General features: G+C 45.9%; 1 protein-coding gene across 2 annotated transcripts; it reads left to right on the top strand.

Moving 5' to 3' along the window:
* Window positions 1-316: 316 nt before the first annotated feature.
* Window positions 317-5,433, top strand: FAM174C (family with sequence similarity 174 member C). Of its 2 annotated transcripts, XM_035120837.2 has the most exons (4): window positions 322-638; window positions 2,030-2,146; window positions 2,533-2,576; window positions 3,667-5,433. In XM_035120837.2, exons 1-3 carry the CDS (start codon window positions 388-390, stop codon window positions 2,543-2,545), a joined length of 381 nt encoding a protein of 126 aa, XP_034976728.1. In that variant the 5' UTR covers window positions 322-387; the 3' UTR covers window positions 2,546-2,576; window positions 3,667-5,433. The 2 variants fall into 2 exon arrangements, with proteins under 2 accessions (XP_034976729.1, XP_034976728.1); XM_035120838.2 differs by lacking the exon at window positions 2,533-2,576 and having other exon boundaries at window positions 317-638.
* Window positions 5,434-23,607: the final 18,174 nt, after the last annotated feature.

The raw sequence follows: 23,607 nt of genomic DNA, 5'->3' as shown, positions 1-23,607 counted from the left end.
CACATGGGAACTGTAGTCCCACCCCACCCCCGACAAGACACTGGTATTGTTTTACTTCTCCCAGTTTCGCCGCTAAACTTAAAGCAAATCCCAGCTTCTGCTCGGCCTTTCCCCGAGGGAAGAAGTCTCGTTTTCCTATCTCGGGTCCAGAATGATAGGAAAGTGGGGGGGAGGGGTAAACTGAGAGCGACACGTTCTACAGTCTCTTCCGGGCTCCCTTAATTTTATTTCGACGAACCAGGAGCAGCGTAAGAGCGCAGGGCTGAGGAGCGCCACTCTAGCCGCTCCCCCGAAACACTATTGTCGGCCTACCGGAAGCCGGTCCGTCGCTGCACCGCTTCCCCGCCGCCACTTCCGGCGCGGCCTACCCGTACCGCGGAGCCCCGGATGGCGGCGGCGGCGAGGCTCATCTGGATGGCGGCGGCGCTCCTAACTCTCACGGCGGCGGGCAACAAGACCTCTCCTGCCGGGGACACCGCGGCTACGGAGGCGGCGCCGACGGAGACATCCAGGTCCTCTTCGTCGTCGTCTTCTGGGCTGCTAGGCCTGCATATGCCGGCGCTTCACCGGGCGCTCTATGTCATCGCCGGGATGGCCGGCATCGGCCTCCTCTACTACCTCGGGGGCCGAGCGCTGCGGTGAGGAGGAGGAGGAGGAGGAAGGCCGCCCCCCGCTCTTTTCGCAATTCCCCCCATCTCAAAACGAAGGCACTTCCGGCTCGGGACCCGGATGCGGCCCCCAGGCCTCTTACCCGGCCCTCAGAACCTTCCCACGAAGTCACGCCCACTCCCCCACCTTTTTCATTTTCTGCGTTGCTTATTATCACTATGTTATTGCTCTTTAAAAACCTGGGATAGCTCCCGCGGCATAGTGTGAGACTTTCCGTCTCTGGGTCATGAGTTCAAGTGTGGGGAAACACATTCCTACCTTGTGGAGGGGGTTGGGCTAGATGACCTTCGGGGGTTTCCTTCCAGCTCAGTGATTCCAGGATTCTTTGCTCGCCTGGAGGGAAGGGCTGTACGTTCCAGGGGCGCACGGAAACTGGCTTAGCGTAAAAAAAAAATTTAAATGTAGCGATCACCCGGCCCACATTTGTGGCACATGTGGCCCCCAGGAGGTTGCCCAGAAGGGGATGTGGCCCTCGGGTCACCCACCCGCCTTCAACAGGTTGTGCGGTATGCTCTTGTTGTTTCCAGCTGACTGAGAGTGTTCACCCATGTGCAGGGGGGGAGATCTTTTTGAGCCCCAAAGCCGCATTTTCTTCTGGGCCCCTGCAGGGGGGATAACCCGGACAGAGTAATGAATGCGAATCTTGCCTTTTGTGCACTAGGTTGGTCTCTACACACATTCAGAACAGCCTGGCCATCCTCCCATCTGGGAAAATGAAAGTTTAGAGTTTGAGGGCATTGAAGGAAGGAGGGGGGATTTAAAGCAGAGCTGGTGAGAGTTCCAGTGCCAGATACTGTACAGGGTTAGAGTCAGGGACAGAATTCTCTTCATTTACTGTAGAGCACAAACTAGCCTGCTGGGCAAAGGTAAAGCTTGTGTCCTTTTGCCCACTTTTTGCCTCTGGCATCTCCCACCACTGGAAATTTGCTCAGAATAGAATGCAATCCCCTCTGGCTGGAAAAATGGTCCCCCAGCCTTGTTTTATGTGGTCAGCGTGATCTCTGTTTTGCAGAAAAGAAGGCTGGGAGATTGATTGAATGTTGTTTAAGCAGAGGCTTCCATGTTCCACCTCAGACATGCTGCAGTTTTCTTCTAGAGATGCAGCGAGGATGATCCTACCTTTATCCTTGTAAATGACTCCATTGCCACCCACCCCCTGGGCTGATAGGTTTGGCTTGGAGATGACTGCTACCGGGTTGTAACCCAGTTAAGTTTAACCGAAGAGTAGACCCGCTGAAATGAAATGTCGCTAAGCCGCCCACCTCCGCAAATTTCGACGGGTCTGCTCTGGGCTTGCTTAATGTCACACACAGCCCGTAATGAGCACAACCGTAGCTGAACGCAGGCCATTTTTTTGCAGGACGAGGAAACCGCCGCGGAAAAAGTACGGGCTCCTTTCCAACTCGGAAGACCCCATGGAGATGGCCTCCCTTGAGAGCGACGAAGATACCCTGTTTGAAACGCGCAATCTGAGACGGTGAGTGGCGAGTACAAATGACCCTTGGGGTTTCGGTTGTTAGGCTGGCGAGACCCAAGCCCTGCTGCAGGATTATATCAAGGTTGAACAGTCAAGGATGTATTTAACACCCCCTGCTTCTATGGGGCATGTTCATCTGGTGGGTGTATATTCAAGCTCACAAGGGCCGGCGCAGATATTAGTGCTGCGGTCCTCGGCACTCTTGGGAAGGGGTATTGTTTGGGCGGGGTACTGGGGGTTGTTGTTTATATTAACTTTTTATCTTTACATCTTATCGTGATGTATGTGGAAGTTGTTTGATTTGTTTGCGTGTTTTTGACGTTTTATTTATTGCTCATCGCCACTTTCGTGACGTTGCAATTGTGTATTTCTTTTTCATTCCTCAGTAAGCTGCCTTGAGCATGGGATGGCGGCCTGCAAATAAAATTATGTATGTATATATATACATGTATTTGGCAGACTTGTCAGGGGATTGGAGCAACCCTTGTCACGAGAAGAAGTTGCAAGAAGTGGTAGCCCCCAGAGGGTGAATGTACCCTCGCGCCAAAAGAGATAAGCTGCTCCTAGCCTAGTTTTCCAGTTCCTTTATGCTCAATGGTCAGAAGAGAGTGAACCATTGCCTAGTTAAGCTAGGCACTGTCTTGTAGATAGCTAGCTGGCAAAGAATACTCACCTCCGGTCAAGGAAACTTTCTGAAAGCCAACACTCTTAAATAATAATAATTCATCCACAAAATGGCCAAGATAACTTTTTGCGAGCAATGCTGCCTTTCTTCTCTGTTTAAAAATTATCCCGATTGTCACCACAGCTGATTTTTTTTTGGGGGGGGGAGTTTAGAAAGGCATTTATGGTGCAGATATAAAACTTTTACTGTTGCACCTAATGGGTTTTCTAATGGGAGGTAGTTCCATCCAGTTTGTGTGGAAGTTTGTATGGAATAATAATAATAATAATAATAATAATAATAATAATAATAATATACTATTACTACTACTAATTTTATTATTTATACCCCGCCCATCTGGCTGGGTTCCCCCAGCTATTCTGGGCGGCTTCCAGCACATAATAAAAACATAATAAAGCGCCAAACATTAAAAAAAAAATCCTGATGTAGGGCTGCCTTCAGATGTCTTCTAAAAGTTGTCTAGTTCTTTATCTCTTTAATAATAATAATATTTTTTTATTTGATGGGAGGGTGTTCCATAGGGCGGGCGCCACCACCGAGAAGGCCCTCTGCCTGGTTCCCTGCTGCTTTGCTTCTTGCAACGAGGGAACCGCCAAAAAGCCCCAGGGACATTAGCTGCATCTGTATCCTAGGCTGAATCTAGACATAGATTAAAAACGCTGTGAAAATGCTTTTTTTAAAAAGTTCTAAAATATATATCGAATTTGCCATTAGCTCACCATCATCACCTAGTGTCAGATTTGTATGATGCACTTAAAATGTTATTTTTGCAGCTGTATAGCTGAGTCCCTAGAGCAACCGGCAGCTTCCCTGTAATTTTGCTTTCGTTTTCTAGGTGATGACAGGACCAACGGCCTGAAGTGACCAGACGTGACCAGCGGAGTGGAGAGTGACCATTGGAAGCCACTTTTATCAATTCCCTTTCTGTTGTTTCTTTTTTTAAACTGTTACTTTAAAAAAAAACACCTGTTATCCGGAGCCGCTTCGGATGCTGCTGAGCCCCACGCAACCTTCCTTCCCGGGGCTTTTGGAGAGGAGAGCTGGCGTCCCCTCTTTGCTCCGTGGCCGACGAGATGAATGTAGTGACTCTGGAGATCGAACCAGAGTGACAATGTAGTGACTCTGGAGATCGAACCACAAAGCCGTCCGGGGCCGGGTTCCTTTCACATTCCTAAGAACAGTCAGGACAAGAGGTTCAGATCGGAATTCCAGCCTGGGGGTAGGGTTGCCGTCGCTGGTACAACGTTGACGATCTGACGCAGCTTGGGGGCCGGGAATTTTCTCTCCTTGAGGAGGAGGGGACGATCAGCAAGCTTTGCTGCAGCTGCTCTCCTTGGGTCCAGATGTGGCAAACTGGAACGAGATCACCACTATTTAAGTCCCTCCCCCTTTCCCCGCCACCAGCTCACCCCTCTCCACCACCAAGCAGGAAAACCTGCAACTGCGTTCCACAAACTTGCTTTTGAAATGCTGAGCGATACAGTCCCAGCAAGAACTGGGGGCAACTCAGGGGTGCCTAAAAACCCAGTGCTGGCGCTTAAGGAATTTTGAAAGGTGCTTTTGTGTTCCGGGGCGAGGGAGCAGTGGCTGGCCTGACGTCGTTGGACCCCAGCTCCCATCACCCCCGGTCAGTGTAGCCGGGGGGTGAGGGGATCTGTAGAACCACCTGCACTTGGATGTCCTAAAGGTTCCAGACCCGTTGTTTTTGTTTCGTTTCTGTTTCGTTTACACCCAACCTTGGGCTCATCCGTTGGCCGCTTACAGCAGGAGGCATGGCTGCTCTTTCGCAGCGTTGCAACGGATTGCTCAGCAATTGGAGAAAGCACGTTCGCTGGCGAAGGAAAAAGGCAGCCAGGAAATGCCATTTTGACAGAACTGCCCCCTCCGTGACGATATCGCCTAATGGTGTAGGTTGTGCTGCAGGTCAGGCTAAAACGGGGGAACTGTGGTTATTTAAAGTCATCGGTTTTTTCCCTTCCGTGCTACTGATGAGAAGGAAGGATAATTCCCCCCTTTCCTTCCTCACCCCAGGAAGTCAATCTCGGTCAGCCTTTCCCTAAATGATTTGCAGTTCCTTTCTTTTTGTGTCTGGCATTGTATGCTGCAAACAGCCTGTTTGTAAATACATCCCTGCTCAGAGTTGACCAATGCTCATAAATGACATTTTGCCTACTTTGGGCAGGATTGACATTGGCCGTAATAACCCAAAGGTTTTCCAAATGGGGCAAAGAGTCGGCAAGAAAATACGGCTTTATTGGTGGGTCACAGGTGTCTTTGTGTCGAAACCCATCTCCTTTCCTTGGGGACCCATAAGGCAAGGCAATATATTAGAAATGGGATTGTCAAAACGAAATCGGAGCTTGCCTCTCGATTTGTGTTTGTGCGTGTTTGTGTATGGAAGGGCCTGGTAAAACAATTCTGGGAAGATAACTTGTGCAGTTGTTGTTTTTTGTTCCAAACCTGAACATTTCAGTTTTAAAAACAAATATGAGAAAAATTATTTTATTAAAACTCTGCGGGGATGTTATTTTCTCTCTTTTGGTAGTTCTGGAAAAACCATCCTTCCGGCCAATGTGTAATAAACATTCCATCCTCACCTGCATTTCTCTGCTTCAAAATTTGCTATTAAAAAACAAGTGTGACAGAGGGGACCTTGGGACGGTTTTTTGTGCCCTCTTTAAGCCAGTGGCAGGGAACCTCCCTTTGCCTTTTGCTTCCTTATGAACAGTCACTAGATGGAGGTGCCAACCCAAGGATGTGGGGGGCATTTTTTCCATTGCAGACCACAGTGTTGCTGGGCGAAAGGGTGTCATGAAAGTCCCTTGCCCGTGAGGACCGTGGCAGGTTATTGCGGGTGTGTGTGTGTGTGTCTCTGCTCCCACAGAGGCTGCAAAACCTCTGCTTGAGCTTTGGAGCATGGCATAGTGGTTAAGAGTGCTGGGCTAGGACCTGGGAAAGTCCAGGGTTCAAATCCTCACGAGCTCACTGCTTGACCTGGGGGGTTGCCGCTGCTTCTCAGTCTCGCCTACCTTGCAGGGTTGTTGTGATGGCAAAAAGAGGGTGGGGAGGGAGGGAGGGAGGGAGCAGCCACACTGGCCACTTTGAGCTTCTCTGAGCAAGAGGCAGGATATACCGTATTTTTCGCTCCATAGGACGCACCTAGTTTTTAGAGGAGGAAAACAAGATTTTCTTTCTTTCTTTCTTGAATTGTCCTAGTCATAGCAGCCAACTCCTAGAGGCCTAGGTGCCTTCCCCCCCCAAATTAAATATTTCAGGAAGCTTTTTTGCAAAGGGGGAAAGCTCCATTTTTTAAAGGATCAGCTCAAAGATGTGCACCTTTTTTTGCAAAGGGGGAAAGCCCCATGGGGGGGTCAGCTCAGAGTTGTGGGAAAGCTCCATTTTTTAAGGATCAGCTCAAAGTTGCTGAGTTTCCTTGCAAAGGGGAAAAAATCCTGTTTTTATGGGGTTCAACTCACAGTTCTGCAGCTTCTTCTATAGGAAAGGAAAGGGACCCATTTCTACAGTTTCCAGAAAGATAATCTAATCAGCCAGTCATATGTCTCCCTCTGCAGACAACAATTAAGGCCTAGGCAAGGGAGCTAGCTCTCTTATCTCCCTCCCCAATCTCTTGCAATCAGCTGCTGAGTGGGTTCCTTTCAGCTCATTCCCTCTTCTTAGCCTTTAGCTCTTTCTTAAAAAAAAAAGCAGGTTCTGCCTTTAGCCCCTGGGCAATTCGGCTCCAGGGACCACACATTCGCTCCATAAGACACACAGACAGTTCCTCTTACTTTTTAGGAGGAAAAAAAGCACATCTTATGGAACGAAAAATACGGTAAATGTACAAACAGATAAATATGTTTTCTATCACAGCCATAAAAGGTAAAGGTAAAGGGACCCCTGACCATTAGTTCCAGTCACGGACGACTCTGGGGTTGCGGCTCTCATCTCGCGTTATTGGCCGAGGGAGCCAGCATTTGTCCGCAGACAGCTTCCAGGTCATGTGGCCAGCATGACAAAGCCGCTGCGGGGGAACCAGAGCAGTGCACGGAAACGCTGTTTACCCGCTGTAGCGGTACCTATTTATCTACTTGCACTTTGATGTGCTTTCAAACTGCTAGGTTGGCAGGAGCAGGGACCGAGCAATGGGAGCTCACCCCATTGCAGGGATTCGAACCACCGACCTTCTGATCAGCAAGACCTAGGCTCAGTGGTTTAACCCACAGCGCCACCCACATCATAGCCATAGAAACCTAAAATTGGAAGGGACCCCGAGCAGGGTGGAATTGATTTAAATTAAATCTATTTAAATCACCATTTACATCACTAGTCAGTAAGACTCAATTTATATCATTTTTCTTTTTACAGAAAGACATTCCTGCTGGTATAATCTAAATATTTACAACCAGATGGAGGTTTCGTTTTTGGAATAATAAATTTTCAGAGTAGTTTTTACAGTTGTATCAAAAATTACTGATTTGGTTATACTATTAGAAATGCATAGATAATTATGAAATTATTGTGAGGTTTAATAAGCTAACTTTATATTTGGACAACTTTCCTGCTGCACTTTTTGGAAGGAGAAAAAGGATCATTTCCTTAACAATTTCCTTCAAAACCAACTTTGACTGAGTTTTAGCACACATGAAAAACTTAAAACAAATACTTATTTCCTGATGAATAGCCTTTGGACTATAATGTTACAATAATACAAAAATAAACATTGCTATTACATTTCATTAATTACATTCCATTTATAATTGACCCGCCTAATGGGTCAATAATCTTGCAAAGCAAGATAACGGCTTGACATATCTTGCTTTGCATGTCATGCATCTCTCTTCTAAGTTGCATTACTGAAATAAATGCACTTTTTGACGATATTCTAATTTTCTGTATAACTTACAAAGCTTCTTGCAATCCTACCAACAACATTGAATGCAACTGTCTTTCAAATAGTCCAATCTTTGATGAACTTCTGGTCCCGCTGTTCTCGGATTCTTCCTGTCATCTTGTCCAATTGCGCATATCCATTATTATTATTATTATTATTATTATTATTATTATTATTATTATTATTATATTTATACCCCGCCCATCTAGTTAGGTTTCCCCCACCACTCTGGGTGGCTTCCAACAAATACCAAAATACATTAAAATATCACAGATTAAAAACTTCCCTAAACAGGGCTGCCTTGAGATGCCTTCTAAAGGTCTGGTAATTGTTCTCTTTGACCTCTGGTGGGAGGGCGTTCCACAGGGTGGGTGCCACTACCGAGAAGGCCCTCTGCCTGGTTCCCTGCAACTTGGCTTCTCGCAACGAGGGAACTGCCAGAAGACCCTTGGCGCTGGATCTCAGTGTCCAGGCAGAGCGATGGGGGTGGAGACGCTCCTTCAGGTATACAGGGCCGAGGCCATTTAGGGCTTTCAATTTCACTGTCCATTCTTTTGTCAGTAATTCTTCTTGTTTCCATTTTTGTGCAATTAATATTCTCGCTGCAGTTACTGCATATTGGAAAAGTTTTATGCCCAACATTCCTGATTTCTTGTCTTATACATCTCGGCTCCTCTATGAATTCAACAAGCCTCTTTTAAAGCCTCCTAGCTGCTTCCTGTGGCAGGGAGTTCCACAGGATATCACGATGAACCGTGTGAAGAACGACTTCATTTCATCTGTCCCTGAGTCTTCCAAAGCTCGGAGGAAAAAACGACATCCGAGGGGGCTTTCTCCCTAGCATTGCAAGCGGGGTTGGACTAGATGACCCTCGGGTCCCTAACACACAGAACACTCACAAGCACACACTTCCCATTCAACCCTGTGTCTGTTATTTTAAAAAAATAAACCCAGGCTGTGCTTGCCCCTTTCCCCCTAGGCTCAAAGCTTATTCTCCCAGCTTCAAAAGGTTTTCACTAATTACCCTAATGAGGTCAGGGGAGATTTCTGTCATTAAAAAAGACAGGAAAGAAAAAGTGAGTGAGTGAGGGTTAGAAAGGGAAAGAGCTGCTTTTATTATATTTTTAAAGCAGCTTTCTGCAGAAAGATGGATCTGGTCTGAATTTCTTAACGCCCCCTTTCCACACCAAAGCCGCTTACTTTTAACCTTTTTAAAAAACAAAAAAATGGCAAAAGGTATATACATCTCCGCCCCAAGAGAGCCAGACACACGCTTATTTTCTTCCTCCGCAGAATTTCCTTTCTCCCTGTCAAAAGCGCAAATCGAAATGACCCCCCACGAACGCGGTCAGAAATTAGTGTCAGGGTAATTGTGGGGGCTCCGCAGGGTTAATGCTCCATTAGCAATCGGGCCTTGCGTAGCTAAAAGCTGAGAAGAGACAGGTTGTCAAAGGCCAGCCGGGAGATTGAAGAGCTGCCCTCTTCACGGCTGTGCTCCCTAGTGGGTGCTCTTTAAGTGTGTGCTTTTGTGCAAGCGTGTAACCGAATAGAGAAAGTCAGCGACCCCACCCTCCCCAGTTTGTGCCGTAGAAGCCGCCAGAAGATGTGCACACAATTCCCCTGGAAAGAAAACGACTCCAAACTCTTAAAAGCGTTGCTTGTTTGGGTGTGTAGATTAATCAACCTGCAGTGGACTGGTTGCAGGTTGATTAACTGCTAAGATGTTTGCTGCTGCGCGGGGTCGGATTTAGGTTTGATGAGGCCCTAAGCTACTGAATCATAGAGTTGGAAGAGACCACAAGGGCCATCCAGTCCAACCCCCTGCCAAGCAGGAAACACCATCAAAGCATTCTTGACATATGCCTGTCAAGACTCTGCTTAAAGACCTCCAAAGAAGGAGACTCCACCACACTCCTTGGTGGCAAATTCCACTGCCCAACAGCTCTTACTGTCAGGAAGTTCTTCCTAATGTTGAGGTGGAATCTTCTTTCTTGAAGTTTGAATCCATTGCTCCGTGTCCGCTTCTCTGGAGCAGCAGAAAACAACCTTTCTCCCTCCTCTATGTGACATCCTTTTATATATTTGAACATGAAGGTAATGAACATGAACTGAAGGTAATGAATGTATCTGGTGTCATAATGAATGGGAAATGTCGTTCTATTTAAAAATATTGGAAAATATTTTTTTATTAAAAAAAAAGAACCAAAGTTTGCAGCAGGTGCTGGGAATTGTAGCTCTGTGAGATGGGGGGGAACTACAGTTCCTGGCACTGTGCGACAGAGACGGGGGCCAAACCCACACCCTACGTTAAAAAATCCTGTGGCTTCCGCCAGAGCCGCCCAGGAACCATAGTTCACACTGGGCGCCAGGAACTGTAGTGCCAGGCGGGCGAGAAACGACAGTTCTCGTTATTTTATGGCAGAAGCGTGACATGTCTTACTTAATTCAAGCCATTTCATTTCCATCGCACTTTCGCCTGCGAATATCGAATATTCACATGTCGTTCTCCACACACACACCCCGCCGCCACCCCCCCGGCCGTATTTGATCTGCTGCTACCCAAAGTACAGCCCCAGGCAGAGACATCCACAGCCTCCCGGTCGCCATAGGAACCAGAGCCTGCCGTTCTTTCGCACCCTGTCCCGGGGGGCCCAGATCCTGCAGCGGTGTCGTAATGAGACTGTGAAGTCGGAGCTTCGGAAAAACGCACCCGGCTACGATTCCAACCCCCCCCCCAACCCCACCGGGCCACTAACACTTTTTCATCTCCCCCCCCCCCCCCCCCCCGCAAAGTGGAATTGCACAAAGGTAAAAGGTTATTAGAGTCAAATAACTTCCCGGCTGAGAGGCTAAACTGCTATTATATTCTGCTTCATGCTTCTGCTCCTTTCTGGGCCAGAGAGCCTGCAGCAAAATAATTCAAGGCTGGGAGCCCCAGAAACACCGTCCACAAAAATCCTCTTCCACCACTTTTTTTTTTTTTGAAGAGGAAAGGGTGCCCTAGTGCTGCAGAAGGGGTGGGGTGACTTTGTGCGCTATGTCGTAGCCCCTCCCCTTAGAGGACATGCCCCACCCAGTAGAGGCGGAGCTTATGTGGAATCAGAAAGCTGGTCAGGTGCCCTCAAAGGCAAGCCCCCCCCCAGTAGGATCTGGCGGACTTCTTAGTGAGGAATTGGGTAGAATCCTGCCTGCATGCCTGGCTGTATATCTCCTCCATCAATAAGGACTAGAAACTTGGGTTTTTTCCTTTAAAGGAATATGGACATTCATGGCATCGGGCTCACGTATGGACTGCAGGATCAGGCCAGAGGGGGCCGCATTTGGGCCCGCATCCTGTTCTCACAACAGTGGCCAATGAGGTGCCCCAGTGGGAAGTCCACCAGCAGGACACGAGTGTGGAAAAAGCAGCTCTCCCCATAGGAGCTGTGTGCTTTTGCAAGTGACCAGCAGGATCTAACCAAACGAGCCAGTCTTGCATTTTCTAGATGCTCTGATGCTGAGCGTTGGAGTGGCTCAGGCAACCCAGACAGATAGGTGAGGTGTCAGTTGTTGTTGCTATTATTATTATTATTATTATTATTATTATTATTATTATTATGCTTGCCCCCCCCACTTGCCCTATTTGACTTTCCACCTGAGGACGAGGAAGGGAATCAGGGGCACATGAGCCAGGAGGAGACACTCTATTCCAAATCCGGCCCGTGAAAATATAATGAAGCCCCGCGGGATCGGAAGCAGCTCTTTGCCTAAGAACGATGCTGTTATATTTAGACAAGGAAAAATGGGCAGGTCCCCGGTGGATGCGTCAGGAATACAATATTTTCTGTTTAATGATTCCATTATTGCATATAATGTCAGGACTGTAAGGTTTAATGAAGGCCGGAGGGAGTTTTCTTCTTTTGGGGGCAACATTTAAAACACGGCGTATGTTTGGGTGTGTGTGGGGGGGGGATGTCGAAGGAAGGGTGGTGCTAGCAGGCCTCTGAATTTAAACGGTCGTAAATTTATTCCTGCAAAAAAAAAAAAAACCAACAAAGCAAAACAAAAAGAAAATAATGATCTAGTGGAATTAAAACGAGAGATTATGAACAAATAATCCCAAAGTGAGGGGTGCCTTGCCAGGCTGGGCTGATAGAAAGCTTTGAACTGAGCATGGCTAAAATGCTACGCTTAGCCTACCTCGCAAGACTGTTGTAGGGATAAAAGTACCAATGTGTTATCGAAGGTAACAGCTGTTGGAATACAGTGGTACCTTGGTTGGCGAACAGCTTGGCTCCCGAACAAATCGGCTCCTGAATGCTGAAAACACAGAAGTGAGTGTTACGGTTTGCGGATGTTTTTCGGAAGCCAAACGTCTGATGCAGTTTCCAATTGAGTGCTGGAAGCTTCTGCAGCCAATCGGAAGCCGCGCCTTGGTTTTCGAATCGTTTCGGGAGTCGAACGGACTCCCGTAATGGATTAAGTTCGACAACCAAGGTACCACTGTACTGCCTTGTGGGCCAGATGGCTTTCCTTCGCTGGGGGCGGTTAGGGAGAGGACTCATGGCCCGCCTGTTGGGGCGCTGACATTTGCAGGATTCCCGCATGGAATGGCGGGTTGGGTTCGGATGGCCTCTAACGCCCCTCTCCGCTTTTACAATTCTATCGTTGCAAACTTTGCAATCAGAGAATGTATAAGAAGAGTGCTGCATCTTGCGGTGGCGGCGGCAAGGAAAAAGCTATATAAATGCTAAGATTTAAATGCTTAGGTACCCAATCGATCACTGAGCTCTGCAGGAGATAGTCTCCTGCGGGCACAGTCTCTATCAGGAAGCCTGCTCCTCGTGATGTGCAGACTGTAGATTTCAAGCACGTACAGAGCACTTTTAAAGCTTTGCAATCTCCTCGAACTCGGATCCTGCTTTCCCGGAAGTGGGACAGAGAGGGAGGTGAGTGAGTGTGTGTCGAAACCAGCCAGCTGATTGCGCAAAGCTAAAACTTGCATCCATTGCCCTTTCATCCATCCAATGCAGTTTGGAATGTGACAGAAAAGCGTCCTTCCTAATGAGAAAAGCAGCAATCGAATGAAATAAATGACCAGAAGGCCCACGCCTCTCCCCAGCCGCGAGTTTGGGATTTTTTTTAAATATGGGGCTTCACTTATTCACTTATTGGTTTGTTTCTAAGTTACGTCAACAGAAGTCTAGCGTCCAGATCAAGGGAAGTCATAGTCTTGCTCTATTCTGCCTTGGTCAGACTACATCTGGAATACTGTGTCCAGTTCTGGGCACCACAGTTTCAGAAGGGTATTGACAAGCCAGGAGGAGTGCAAAATTATGGGGTTTGGATTGTACTTCTTGGTCCCTTCCAAAATTACGACCCTGCATCTGTGGGCTTAGTACCTGCAAGAGAGAACCTGCTGAACCAAGTACAGTGGTACCTTGGTTCTCAAAGTTGATCCGTTCTGGAAGTCCGTTCCAAAACCAAAGCGTTCCGAAACCAAGGCGCGCTTCTTTCCCATAGAAAGTAATGCAAAGCGGATCGATCCTTTCCAAACTTTTAAAAACAACTCCTAAAACACCAATTCAACATGAATTTTACTATCTAACGAGACCATTGATCCATGAAATGAAAGCAATAAACAATGTACTGTACTATAAAATAAATAAGACAGTATTGCAGATGATAAAAATTAAAATTATTCCCCCTCCCCTTATCTGCACTGATGATAGTCATTGTTTGGATGGGGGGGGGCTTTTATCCATTTCCGCAGTCACACAATTAATCAATCGGTAGCTGAACTGGGTTCCGCACAGTCGAAAAAACAAATGAACCGAAGAAGCCTCGAAAACAAAAGTGCCCAACTTAATCCGTTGACTTCTGAAATGTTTGAAAACCAAGGTGCTGCTTCTGATTGGTGCAGGCGCCCCGGAAACAACAGCCGACAGCCGCATCGGATGTTCGGCTTCCGAAAAATGTTCGCAAACCGGAACACTTACTTCTGGGTTTTCGGTGTTTGGGAACCAAGGCGTTTGAGTATTGAAGCATTTGAGAACCAAGGGACCACTGTAAAACAGTTCCCTTGCTAAGGTCTTGGCTGGCTAGTTAAGTACCACCATTTACATTACCAAAGAGGCTGCTCTGTTGCCGTGGAGACAAATGGAGGCAAGCAACATCACCTTGTAAGGTAAAAGGAACGATAGACAGAGTTTTACATATACGGCTGATGCTGGAAGCTGGAGACTCAGAGGCTTGCCTCGCTCTGTGACGCACCCAATGCTATGGGCTGGGTATCTCCCTGGGAGAAGAGTTCTGGTCCAGTATCTGCCTTGATGGTTAGCTTTCTAGATGCAGAGACCTATTGTTATCTATCTACCGTAGCACAGGGCTCAGCAAACCTTTTCGGCAGGGGGCCGGTCCACTGTCACTCAGACCTTGTGGGGGGCCGGACTATATTTTGAAAAATAAAAATGATAATGAACGAATTCCTAAGCCCCACAAATAACCCAGAGATGCCTTTTAAATAAAAGGGCACATTCTACTCATGTAAAAACATGCTGATTCACGGACCATCCACGGGCCAGATTTATAAGGTGATTGGGCCGGATCTGGCCCACAGGCCTTAGTTTGCCTACCCATGATCTAGCACAGGCACCCCCCAAACGTGGCCCTCCAGATGTTTTGGGACTACAATTCCCATCATCCCTGACCACTGGTCCTGTTAGCTAGGGATGATGGGAGTTGTAGTCCCAAAACATCTGGAGGGCCGAGTTTGGGGAGGCCTGATCTAGCAACTATCTATCTCAAAGACACATTCTCAGGGGCACTTGCCAAATCTGCAAGTTACACCAAGTTAGGAAGGGTGGAAGAATGAATTCATTTTTTTTAAATAAATAATTTTTATTAAATTTTACAATAATTCGCGTACATAAATCTATCCACAATTATCCCATCATAATTCTCTTAGCAACACAAAAAAGGAAAAGAGGTATTAAAAATAAAAATAAAGACAAACATTTTAATAAAAAAAAGAAAAATACAATAATTCATCACATTTTAAAATAGGACTTCCTCGAGTCCCTCTTCTAGCGGCTCACTGCAAATGATTTTTGGCAAATTCTAAATCTTAATTTCCTTAACCTAATTACGTCTTCTATTTCTTAATCTATATCTCATTATATCATTCCACACCTAATTCAAAATAAATTTCACTTTACAGGTAGGTAGCCGTGTTGGTCTGGGTCAAAGTAAAATAAAAAAATTCCTTCAGTAGCACCTTAAAGACCAACTAAGTTTTTATTTTGGTATGAGCTTTCGTGTGCATGCACACTTCTTCAGATACAAGTGTGCATGCACACGAAAGCTCATACCAAAATATAAACTTAGTTGGTCTTTAAGGTGCTACTGAAGGATTTTTTAAATTAAATTTCACTTATTTTTCAAACCTGCAACTTCACAATTACTTATAATTCTCTTCCTACTTCAATTCTACAATGCTTTTAAAAATAAATTCTAAACTTCTTCCATTCCTCTTCCACCGTCTCTTCTCCCTGGTCACGTGGTCTCCCAGTCAGCTCGGCAAGCTCCATATAGTCCAACATCTTCATTTGCCCTTCTTCCACCGTTGGTATCTTCTGTGTTTTCCAGTTCTTTGCTATCAATATTCTAGCTGCAGTTGTGGCATACAAAAATAGATTGACATCTTTCTTAGGAATTTCTTTACCTATTATGCCCAGTAGAAAGGATTCTGGTTTCTTAATAAAAGTGTTCTTCAACACTATTTTTCAACTCATTATAAATCTTTTCCCAGAATTCCTTAACTAATGGGCAGGTCCACCACATATGATAAAATGTCCCTTCCACCTTCTTACATTTCCAGCATTTGTTATCTTGGTTATGGTAAATCTTAGCCAACTTTACTGGTGTCAAATACCATCTGTACATCATTTTCATAATATTCTCTCTTAAAATAGTACACGCAGTAAATTCCACATTCTTTTTCCATAACCTTTCCCAGTCCTCCATCATAATATTATGTCCCACATCTTTTGCCCAATCTATCATAACTTTCTTTGTTTGTTCATCTTTCGTATGCCACTCTAACAACAAATTATACATCCTGGAAAGATTTTTTGTCTTTGGTTCTAATAATTCTGTCTCCAACTTGGATTTTTCTGATAAGAAACCATTTTTCTTATCAATCTTAAACAACTCATTTAACTGATGATATTGGAGCCAGTCATCCAAATTGCTTTTTAACTGCTCATATGTTTTTAGCTTAAACTGGCCTCCTCCTTCTATCAAAATATCTCTATATTTTGGCCACCTGGTTTCCATATTTAACTTTTTTTGAACCTACACCTCTAGAGGTGAAATCCATTTGGGTGTTTTCCTTTCTAATAAATCTTTATATCTATTCCACACATTGAACAATGACTTTCTGATTATATGATTTTTGAAACCTTTATGACCTTTGACCTTATCATACCATAAATAAGCATGCCATCCAAATACATTGTCATACCCTTCCAGATCCAATACATCTGTATTCTCCATTAAAAACCAATCCTTCAACCAGCAAAAGGTGGCTGCTTCATAATAAATTCTCAACTCTGGCAGGGAGAAGCCCCCTCTATCTTTGCTATCTGTTAAAAGCTTATGTTTAATTCTGGGTTTCTTCCCCTGCCATATAAATTTCAATAATACCTTTTGCCATTCCTTAAAACACTCCATTTTATCAATAATTGGCAATGTTTGGAACAAAAATAACATTTTTGGCAATACATTCATCTTTACTACCGAAATACGTCCTGACGAGGACAATTTTAAATCTGACCATCTGTCTAGATCTCGCTTAATCTCATTCCAAACCTTTACAAATTCAAATTTTTCGATGACAAATTCACACCCAGGTATTTCACCTTTTTCACAAAAGACAAACCAGTGGCCTCTTTTAAATAATTTCTTTCCTCTGGTGTTTAGTTTATATGCAACACTTTGGTTTTACCCTTATTTCAACTTAAAACCTGCGACACTTCCATATTCTTGGATCAAATTCAGTGCTTGAACTGCACTGATTTCTGGTTCTTGTAAAGTCAAAACCAAATCATCCGCAAAGGCTTTTAATTTAAATTGCTTTTAACAGCCTTAACAGCTCGGAGAGCTGGACCCAAACTAACGAAATGAATTTCAAGAGGGACAAATGTCAGGTTCTGCACTTGGGCGGCAATAACCAAATGCAGACATATAGGATGGGGAACACCTGGCTTGGCAGCAGGATCTAAGGGTCTCAGAAGACCACAAGGTTAACATGAGCCCACAGTGTGATGCAGCAGCAAGAAAAGTGAATGCAATTCTAGGCTGCATCAAAATAATACTAATACTAATTTATTTATACCTTGCCCATGTGGCTGGGTTTTCCCAGCCACTCTGGGCTGCTCCCTACAGAATATTTAAAACACCAAACACTTAAAACTTCCCTAAACAGGGCTGCCTTCAGACATCTTCTAAAAGTCAGATAGTTGTTTATTTCCTTGACATCTGATAGGAGGGCGTTCCACAGGGTGGGTGCCACCACCGAGAAGGCCCTCTGCCTGGTTCCCTGTAACCTCACTTCTCGCAGGGAGGGAACCGCCAGAAGGCCCTCGGAGCTGGACCTCCGTGTCCGTGCTGAATGATGGGGGTGGAGACGCTCCTTCAGGTCTACTGGGCCATTGAGGGCTTTCAAGGTCAGCACCGACACTTTGAATTGTGCTCAAAATGTACTGGGAGCCAATTAAGGTATTTCAGGACCGGTGTTATATGGTCTCGGCAGCCGCTCCCAGTCACTAGTCTAGCTGCCGCATTCTGGATTAGTTGTAGTTTCCGGGGTCACCTTCAAAGGTAGCCCCACAGAGAGTGCATGGCAGTAGTCCAAGCAGGAGACAACCAGCTGTTGAAATCAGGCTCATGAGGACTAGCGTCTTGCTTTGGGGAGGGCGTTCCACAGGGTGGGTGCCACCACCGAGAAGGCCTTCTGCCTGGTTCCCTGTTACCTCACTTCTCGCAGGGAGGGAGCGGCTAGAAGACCCTCGGAGCTGGACCTCAGTGTCCAGGATGGACGATGGGGGTGGAGACGCTGCCTCAGGTATACAGGACCGAGGCCGTTTAGGGCTTTCAAGGTCAGCATCAACACTTTGAATTGTGTTCGGAGACGTCCTGGGAGCCAATGGAAGTCTTTCAGGATTGTTTCTGTTTGTTGCCGTGTTGTGTATTTTTGTGTTTCTGTGGTCCTCAGATGAAGGGGCAGAATGGAAACTAACGTCCTAATCAGTAATTCTCACATCAGGGATGCAGAACTGGGGTTTTTATTGTGGGACACACACACACACACACACACACACACACACTGCTTTCTTTTTCAAAACAACAACAACAACGTTTAGGGGTACTCTCATTTTGACTCCAAAAATCACCATTTTGTAGTTCAAATTGGGGGGAAATACAGCTAATGGACAAAAGTTCAAAGGAACACAAAAATACACAACACGGCAACAAACAGAAAGAATTAAAACACCCTCCTCAATAGTTGCAGTGGGGTGTTGTAGCATAAAACATTTTTTTTGCAGCAGAACTTCTCTCTCCAACCCCCCACCCCCACCCCCGAATGGTAGAGGTTTTTGGGGAGTTTTTAAATATTGTTTTTGAGGAACTGATGTGAGACCTCCACCCCCCCTGCAAAAAAAACCACCACCCTTGAAGATTTGCCAGCGGAGCGGAAGAGTAAACCGCGTAAAATGGAAACTCACCCAAGTGAAGCAAGGAGGTTTGCGAGAACTTGGGAGGTGTGTATTTTTTTGGGGGGGGGAATAATACCTGAATGGGCCCTGCTCACTCAGCAAGAAGCTGCAGTGGAGGGGTTAATCCACTTTGAATTGCAACAGCGGAATCAAGGCAGGAGAGCCTTGTGTCATATCTGACAGCCTGACAGCGGCTGACTGGCAACCCCTCAAACGAAAAACAACTCCGATGGAGATGAGTGGCGATATTTTAAAGCAGAGTCTTGACAGGATAGGGGTGTTTCCCCCCCTCCTTTCCTTTTTTCCTTTGCGTGGCTTGGGAGGTGGTGGCAGAATGGGCATCGCTTTGCCCCCCCCCCTGTGAGGCAGTTACAGCGGTACCTTGGTTCTCAAACTTAATCCGTTCCAGAAGTCCGTTCGACTCCCCAAACTGTTCGAAAACCTCTTTATTCTGCCCGGCAAATTGCTCAAAACCTGGGCGGCAAATGATCGACAGGTTCCATGTACCTGTTTACAGTGACAGCTTGATTCTCAAACTTAATCCGTTCCGGAAGTCCGTTCCGAAACCAAAGCGTTCTGAAACCAAGGCGCGCTTTCCCATAGAGAGCAATGTAAAACGGACCGATCCGTTCCAGGCTTTCGAAAACAACCCCTAGAACGGCAATTCAAGATGAATTTTACTATCTAACGAGACCATCGATCCATAAAATGAAAAAGCAGTAAACAATGTACTGCAGTCACACAATCAATCCATCAGTAGCCGGACTGGGTTCAAAACAGTCACAGTCACAAAACCCAAAAAGACCTAGAAGAAAAGCTACTAGTCTCTTTATAAAATATAAATTCCGAGCACAGTTCAAAATGTTGGTGCTGACCTTGAAAGCCTCAGCCCAGTAGACCTGAAGGAGTGTCTCTACCCTTCTGCGACAAGTGAGGTAACAGGGAACCAGGCAGAGGGCCTTCTCGGTGGTGGCGCCTGCCCTGTGGAACGCCCTCCCGTCAGATGTCAAGGAAATAAACAACTAACTTTTAGAAGACATCTGAAGGCAGCCCTGTTTAGGGAGGTTTTTAATGACTGGTGTTTTAATGTATTTTTAATATATTGTTGGGAGCTGCCCAGAGTGGCTCAGGAAACCCAACCAGATGGGTGGGGTATAAATAATAAATTATTATTATTATTATTATTATTATTATTATTATTATTATTATTATGCACCAAGGTTTGGAGTGACATACATTGATCAGGCGGAACAAAGAGGAAATCCTTCCAGGGCAGATGGGCGGGGTATAAATAATAAATTATTCTTATTATTTTTATACCTTCCAACTTTTTTCCACCGGTTCATGATAAGTCATTTTCCAGAAAGCTTTCTCTATCTTACACCAGGGAGTTCCGCAGTTTAACAAGCTGCTTTGATCTCTCCTGAATCTTCCAGTGTTTAGCATCCTTGGATGTTCCACAGTTCCCCGTGTTATGAGAGGAGAAAACACTTTGCCCGCTTTCTCTACGGCCACAGATCGTTTTATAAACTTCTCTTTGGACGAAAAAGCCCCAAACTTTCTTGACAGGGGAGTCGTTCCCTCCCCTTGATAATTTCTGCTGCCCTTTTCTGAACCTGGCTGAGGAAGGAGCATGGTCTGGTCAGAGAGTCCTGAGCAGGGCTGGATTGAGGATTCAGTAAGCTACTGAAGGTAATGGGGTCCTTTATATGTCCAGCTGTCCTTTGCCCACAACAAATTGTCGCTGTTTTTTTGTTGAATATACGCTATACAGTGGAATTTATGAATTTTCGGTATACAAATGCCGTGGACACATCTGGAACGGATTAATTCACTTTCCATTACTTTCAATGGGAAAGTTCGCTTCAGTTTATGAACGCTTCAGTTTATGAACAGACTTCCGGAACCAATTGTGTTCATAAACCGAGGTACCACTGTATTGTCATTTATGGACCTAATAGGTATCTCAAGCCATTTGCCCATGTTGCCCTGCAACCAGTCCATGCAGAATGTAGGCACCCTATATATAGAAAGGAGCAAACCAGTGATATTTTAGGGAGCAGGCTAGCAAGCGGGGCCCATGACTTACATCATAGGAGCCGACACAACACAAAACACTGTGGCTGGATGTCGGTTTTATTTTATTTGTTTTTTTATTTTATATTTTGGAAATGTACACCCAGCTGTTTTTTTCCTTGAATTTTTTTGCCCCCCCCCCAGGAGAGTGGGGCCCTAAGCTGTAGCTTGTTGAACTTATACATAAATCCGGCACTGGTCCTGAGTTTCCTGACCTCTGGAATAACGCAGCCTCCCACATTCCCTAACCCCAGGGAAATCCAGAGAGAGTTTTGACATTATGAAGATACCATGGAAAAGCAAGTTGGAGACAAGCAGTGGATCCAGACTACGGCAAATGCTTAATGTAAGAGCCCCACTGCCAAAAACAACAACAACAACAACAACAACAACAACAACCAGAGGGAAATTTTTTAAGCGGAAGAGAGGTACTGTAACTGGGAAATAGTGCCTTATTCCAAGCAGTCCAGGAGGGGGCAGTATTGCATTAATCTATCCCATGCTGGCGGAATCCTTTTCTTTAAAGGAGTCTTTGGGAAATGCTGAAATCAAGGGCAAACAAAAATTTGGGGGCTGGTGATTAACACACACACACACACACACACACACACTCACCCCTTTCCAATTATAATAATAGTATTTGTTGTTATCTGCATTCATAATCCGCTCCCCTCCCCTGCCACAAACGCAAGGAACTCAAGGTATTGTGTACAAGGTTCTCCTTCCCGTCCTCATTTAATCCTCACAACAACCCTGCGAGGCGGGCTCCGATGAGAGGCAGTGACTGGCCCCAGGTCACCCCCAGTGGGGTTCATGGTATATCCCGGTATTCCACCCGCTCCCCCAGTAAACTCCCAAAGACGGGCTGTCACTCAGCTTCGTTGCATGTCCACGCATCCTTGTGTGCACGAGAGAGGGAAGAAAACAACAACAACAGGAAATTACTGGAGAGGAGCCAGGGACGACGACGACAAACAACAACAACAACAACAACAACAACAACAACAACAACAACAACAACAACAACTTGTTACTTATACCCCACCCACCAGGCTGGGTTTCTCCAGCCACTCTGGGGAATATTCCAACAGAATATTAAAAAGACGATAAAACATCAGACATTAAAAACTTCCCTAAACAGGGTTGCCTTCAGATGTCTTCTGAAAGTCAGGTAGTTCTTTATCTCTTTGACATCTGACGGCAGGGTGTTCCACAGGGCTGGCACCACCACCGAGAAGGCCCTCTCCCTGGTTCCCTGTAACCTGACTTCTCGCAGGGAGGGAACCGCCAGAAGGCCCACGGAGCGGGACCTCAGTGTCCGGGCTGATAGATTTTATAATCTATCCCGTCTCCTCTTCCTTGCTTTTTCTCTGAAAGTCCCAAATGCCACCACCTTTCCTTGTAGGGGATTCACTCCATCGCGTTGATAGGTTGTGCTGCCCTTTCCCTGCTCCTCGATACCCTTTCAGAAATGAGGAGACCTGAACGGTACACAGCATCCCAAACGCAGTCGCTCCATGGATTCCTCTACCCTCCACCAGAGAGCGCATTTCCAACCAGCCGGAAATACCCAAGGAGGCTGCAGAGGCCGGCGAGGGGCGTGGCTTTGGCAGAGTGGGTGCAGCTGGGGAACATTCTGGGGGCCACATGTGGCTTCCTGTGAGGTTCCCCCAGTCTTGAGGTAAGCCGTCAATAAAAACGTTAAAAAATCCCCTTGACGTGTTGGATTTTTCAAAAACAAGGGGTGCTAAAAAGCTGTAACACGACTTGGGAATTCAAAGTTTATTTTGGTTCAATTAATATAATTTAGTTTTCCCTGGTATGTAAAATGTTTGTAAAATTGCATAGCAATCATTAAAAGTGATTGCCAAGTACTTGTCCTGTTGTTATTATTATTATTTACCATTACCTGACATTTTCAGAAGGTAGAATTAAAACGCTTTGGTTTCCCCGAAAGCAGTTTATGCACTTCTTCATCAAATGTAGTCTTACCAAGCGAAATGGCGTCCAATCACAAAAATAATAGCAGATTTGATTTCCTCACACCCAAAACTGTGCAAAAACTTTGCAAAAAATAAGGTTCGCTCCGTAAAATCACATGCCCTACTGGGGGAGCAGAGCCCAGGAGGGAAAGTTGGCAATCATAGATTCCTCCTGGTCTATTGCTTCTGCTATTTTGAACCCGGCCTACGGCGCTCTGCATGTTTACCTGCAGCCTTTTAGACTTCCAGTAAATTATTTTGTTTTGTTTTTTTAAGGTTTAAGGTTGCTCGTATTGGTGATGAGGGATGGTTTTTGAAATTCTGCGGACAGCCTCTGAAGAGTCGGGGGCTTAAAGGGCTTGTAATGCTCTCCTGTTGTTAAAATTAATTAGGTCTCTTCTTCTAGGGCTAATCGCCGTGAAATGCTCGTAAACTCCCCGCGCTGGGTAGGATTTATTGAGGGATTTTCTGAAACCTCTTCCTTTCTCTCCGTCTTTTTTCCTCCTCTCTCCTCAACGTACGCCCATTCCCCATATCTCTATGCCGGCTCCCTAAAACACACTTCAAGCTTCTAGTCCTCATTTGTGAAACTTCTCCTCGGCTTTGGGGTTGTGGTTCTTTGCCTCCTTTATCAAGTGGTGTCACCCTCCTGCCACTAGGGGGCAGCGCCGCCTGCGAAGTGAGAGGAAGTTGAAAAAATGCCCAGCTAGGCTGCACAGGAAGCTCCACCCTGACGACTCGCTGGTCAGGAGGAGAGGGGCGGGGCTAACGGGGCGGTATTGAGCATCATGCCAGCAGGGGCGGGGTCAAATGAAAAGTGGGTGGAGCAATAGTAGGGCCCTGTGAGAATAGGATGCCGGTCGTTGATGCCCCAGTTCCTTTAACCCCTTCTTATGCCTTTGGGCTCCTTCCCACAGAATGTCCCCATAGAGGGCCTTCTCGGTGGTGGCACCTGCCCTGTGGAACACCCTCCCATCAGATGTCAAGGGAAAAAATCAGCTACCTGACATTTAGAAGGCATCTGAAGGCAGCCCTGTACAGGAAAGTTTTTAATGTTTGATGCTTTATTG

This window comes from Zootoca vivipara, chromosome 6 (genome assembly GCF_963506605.1).
Source record: "Zootoca vivipara chromosome 6, rZooViv1.1, whole genome shotgun sequence".
In the NCBI taxonomy this organism is placed as follows: Eukaryota; Metazoa; Chordata; class Lepidosauria; order Squamata; family Lacertidae; genus Zootoca; species Zootoca vivipara.
The sequence above is the reverse complement of the archived record's forward strand: the minus strand, read 5'-3'. Positions and strand labels throughout refer to the sequence as shown.

What these genes read in the sequence shown, in the direction of transcription:
- FAM174C (XM_035120837.2), top strand. Translation starts at nt 388, where the DNA reads ATGGCGGCGGCGGCGAGGCTCATCTGGATGGCGGCGGCGCTCCTAACT. An exon ending in CTCGGGGGCCGAGCGCTGCG is followed by an intron (nt 639 to 2,029) that starts GTGAGGAGGAGG and finishes ATTTTTTTGCAG; the next exon opens with GACGAGGAAACCGCCGCGGA.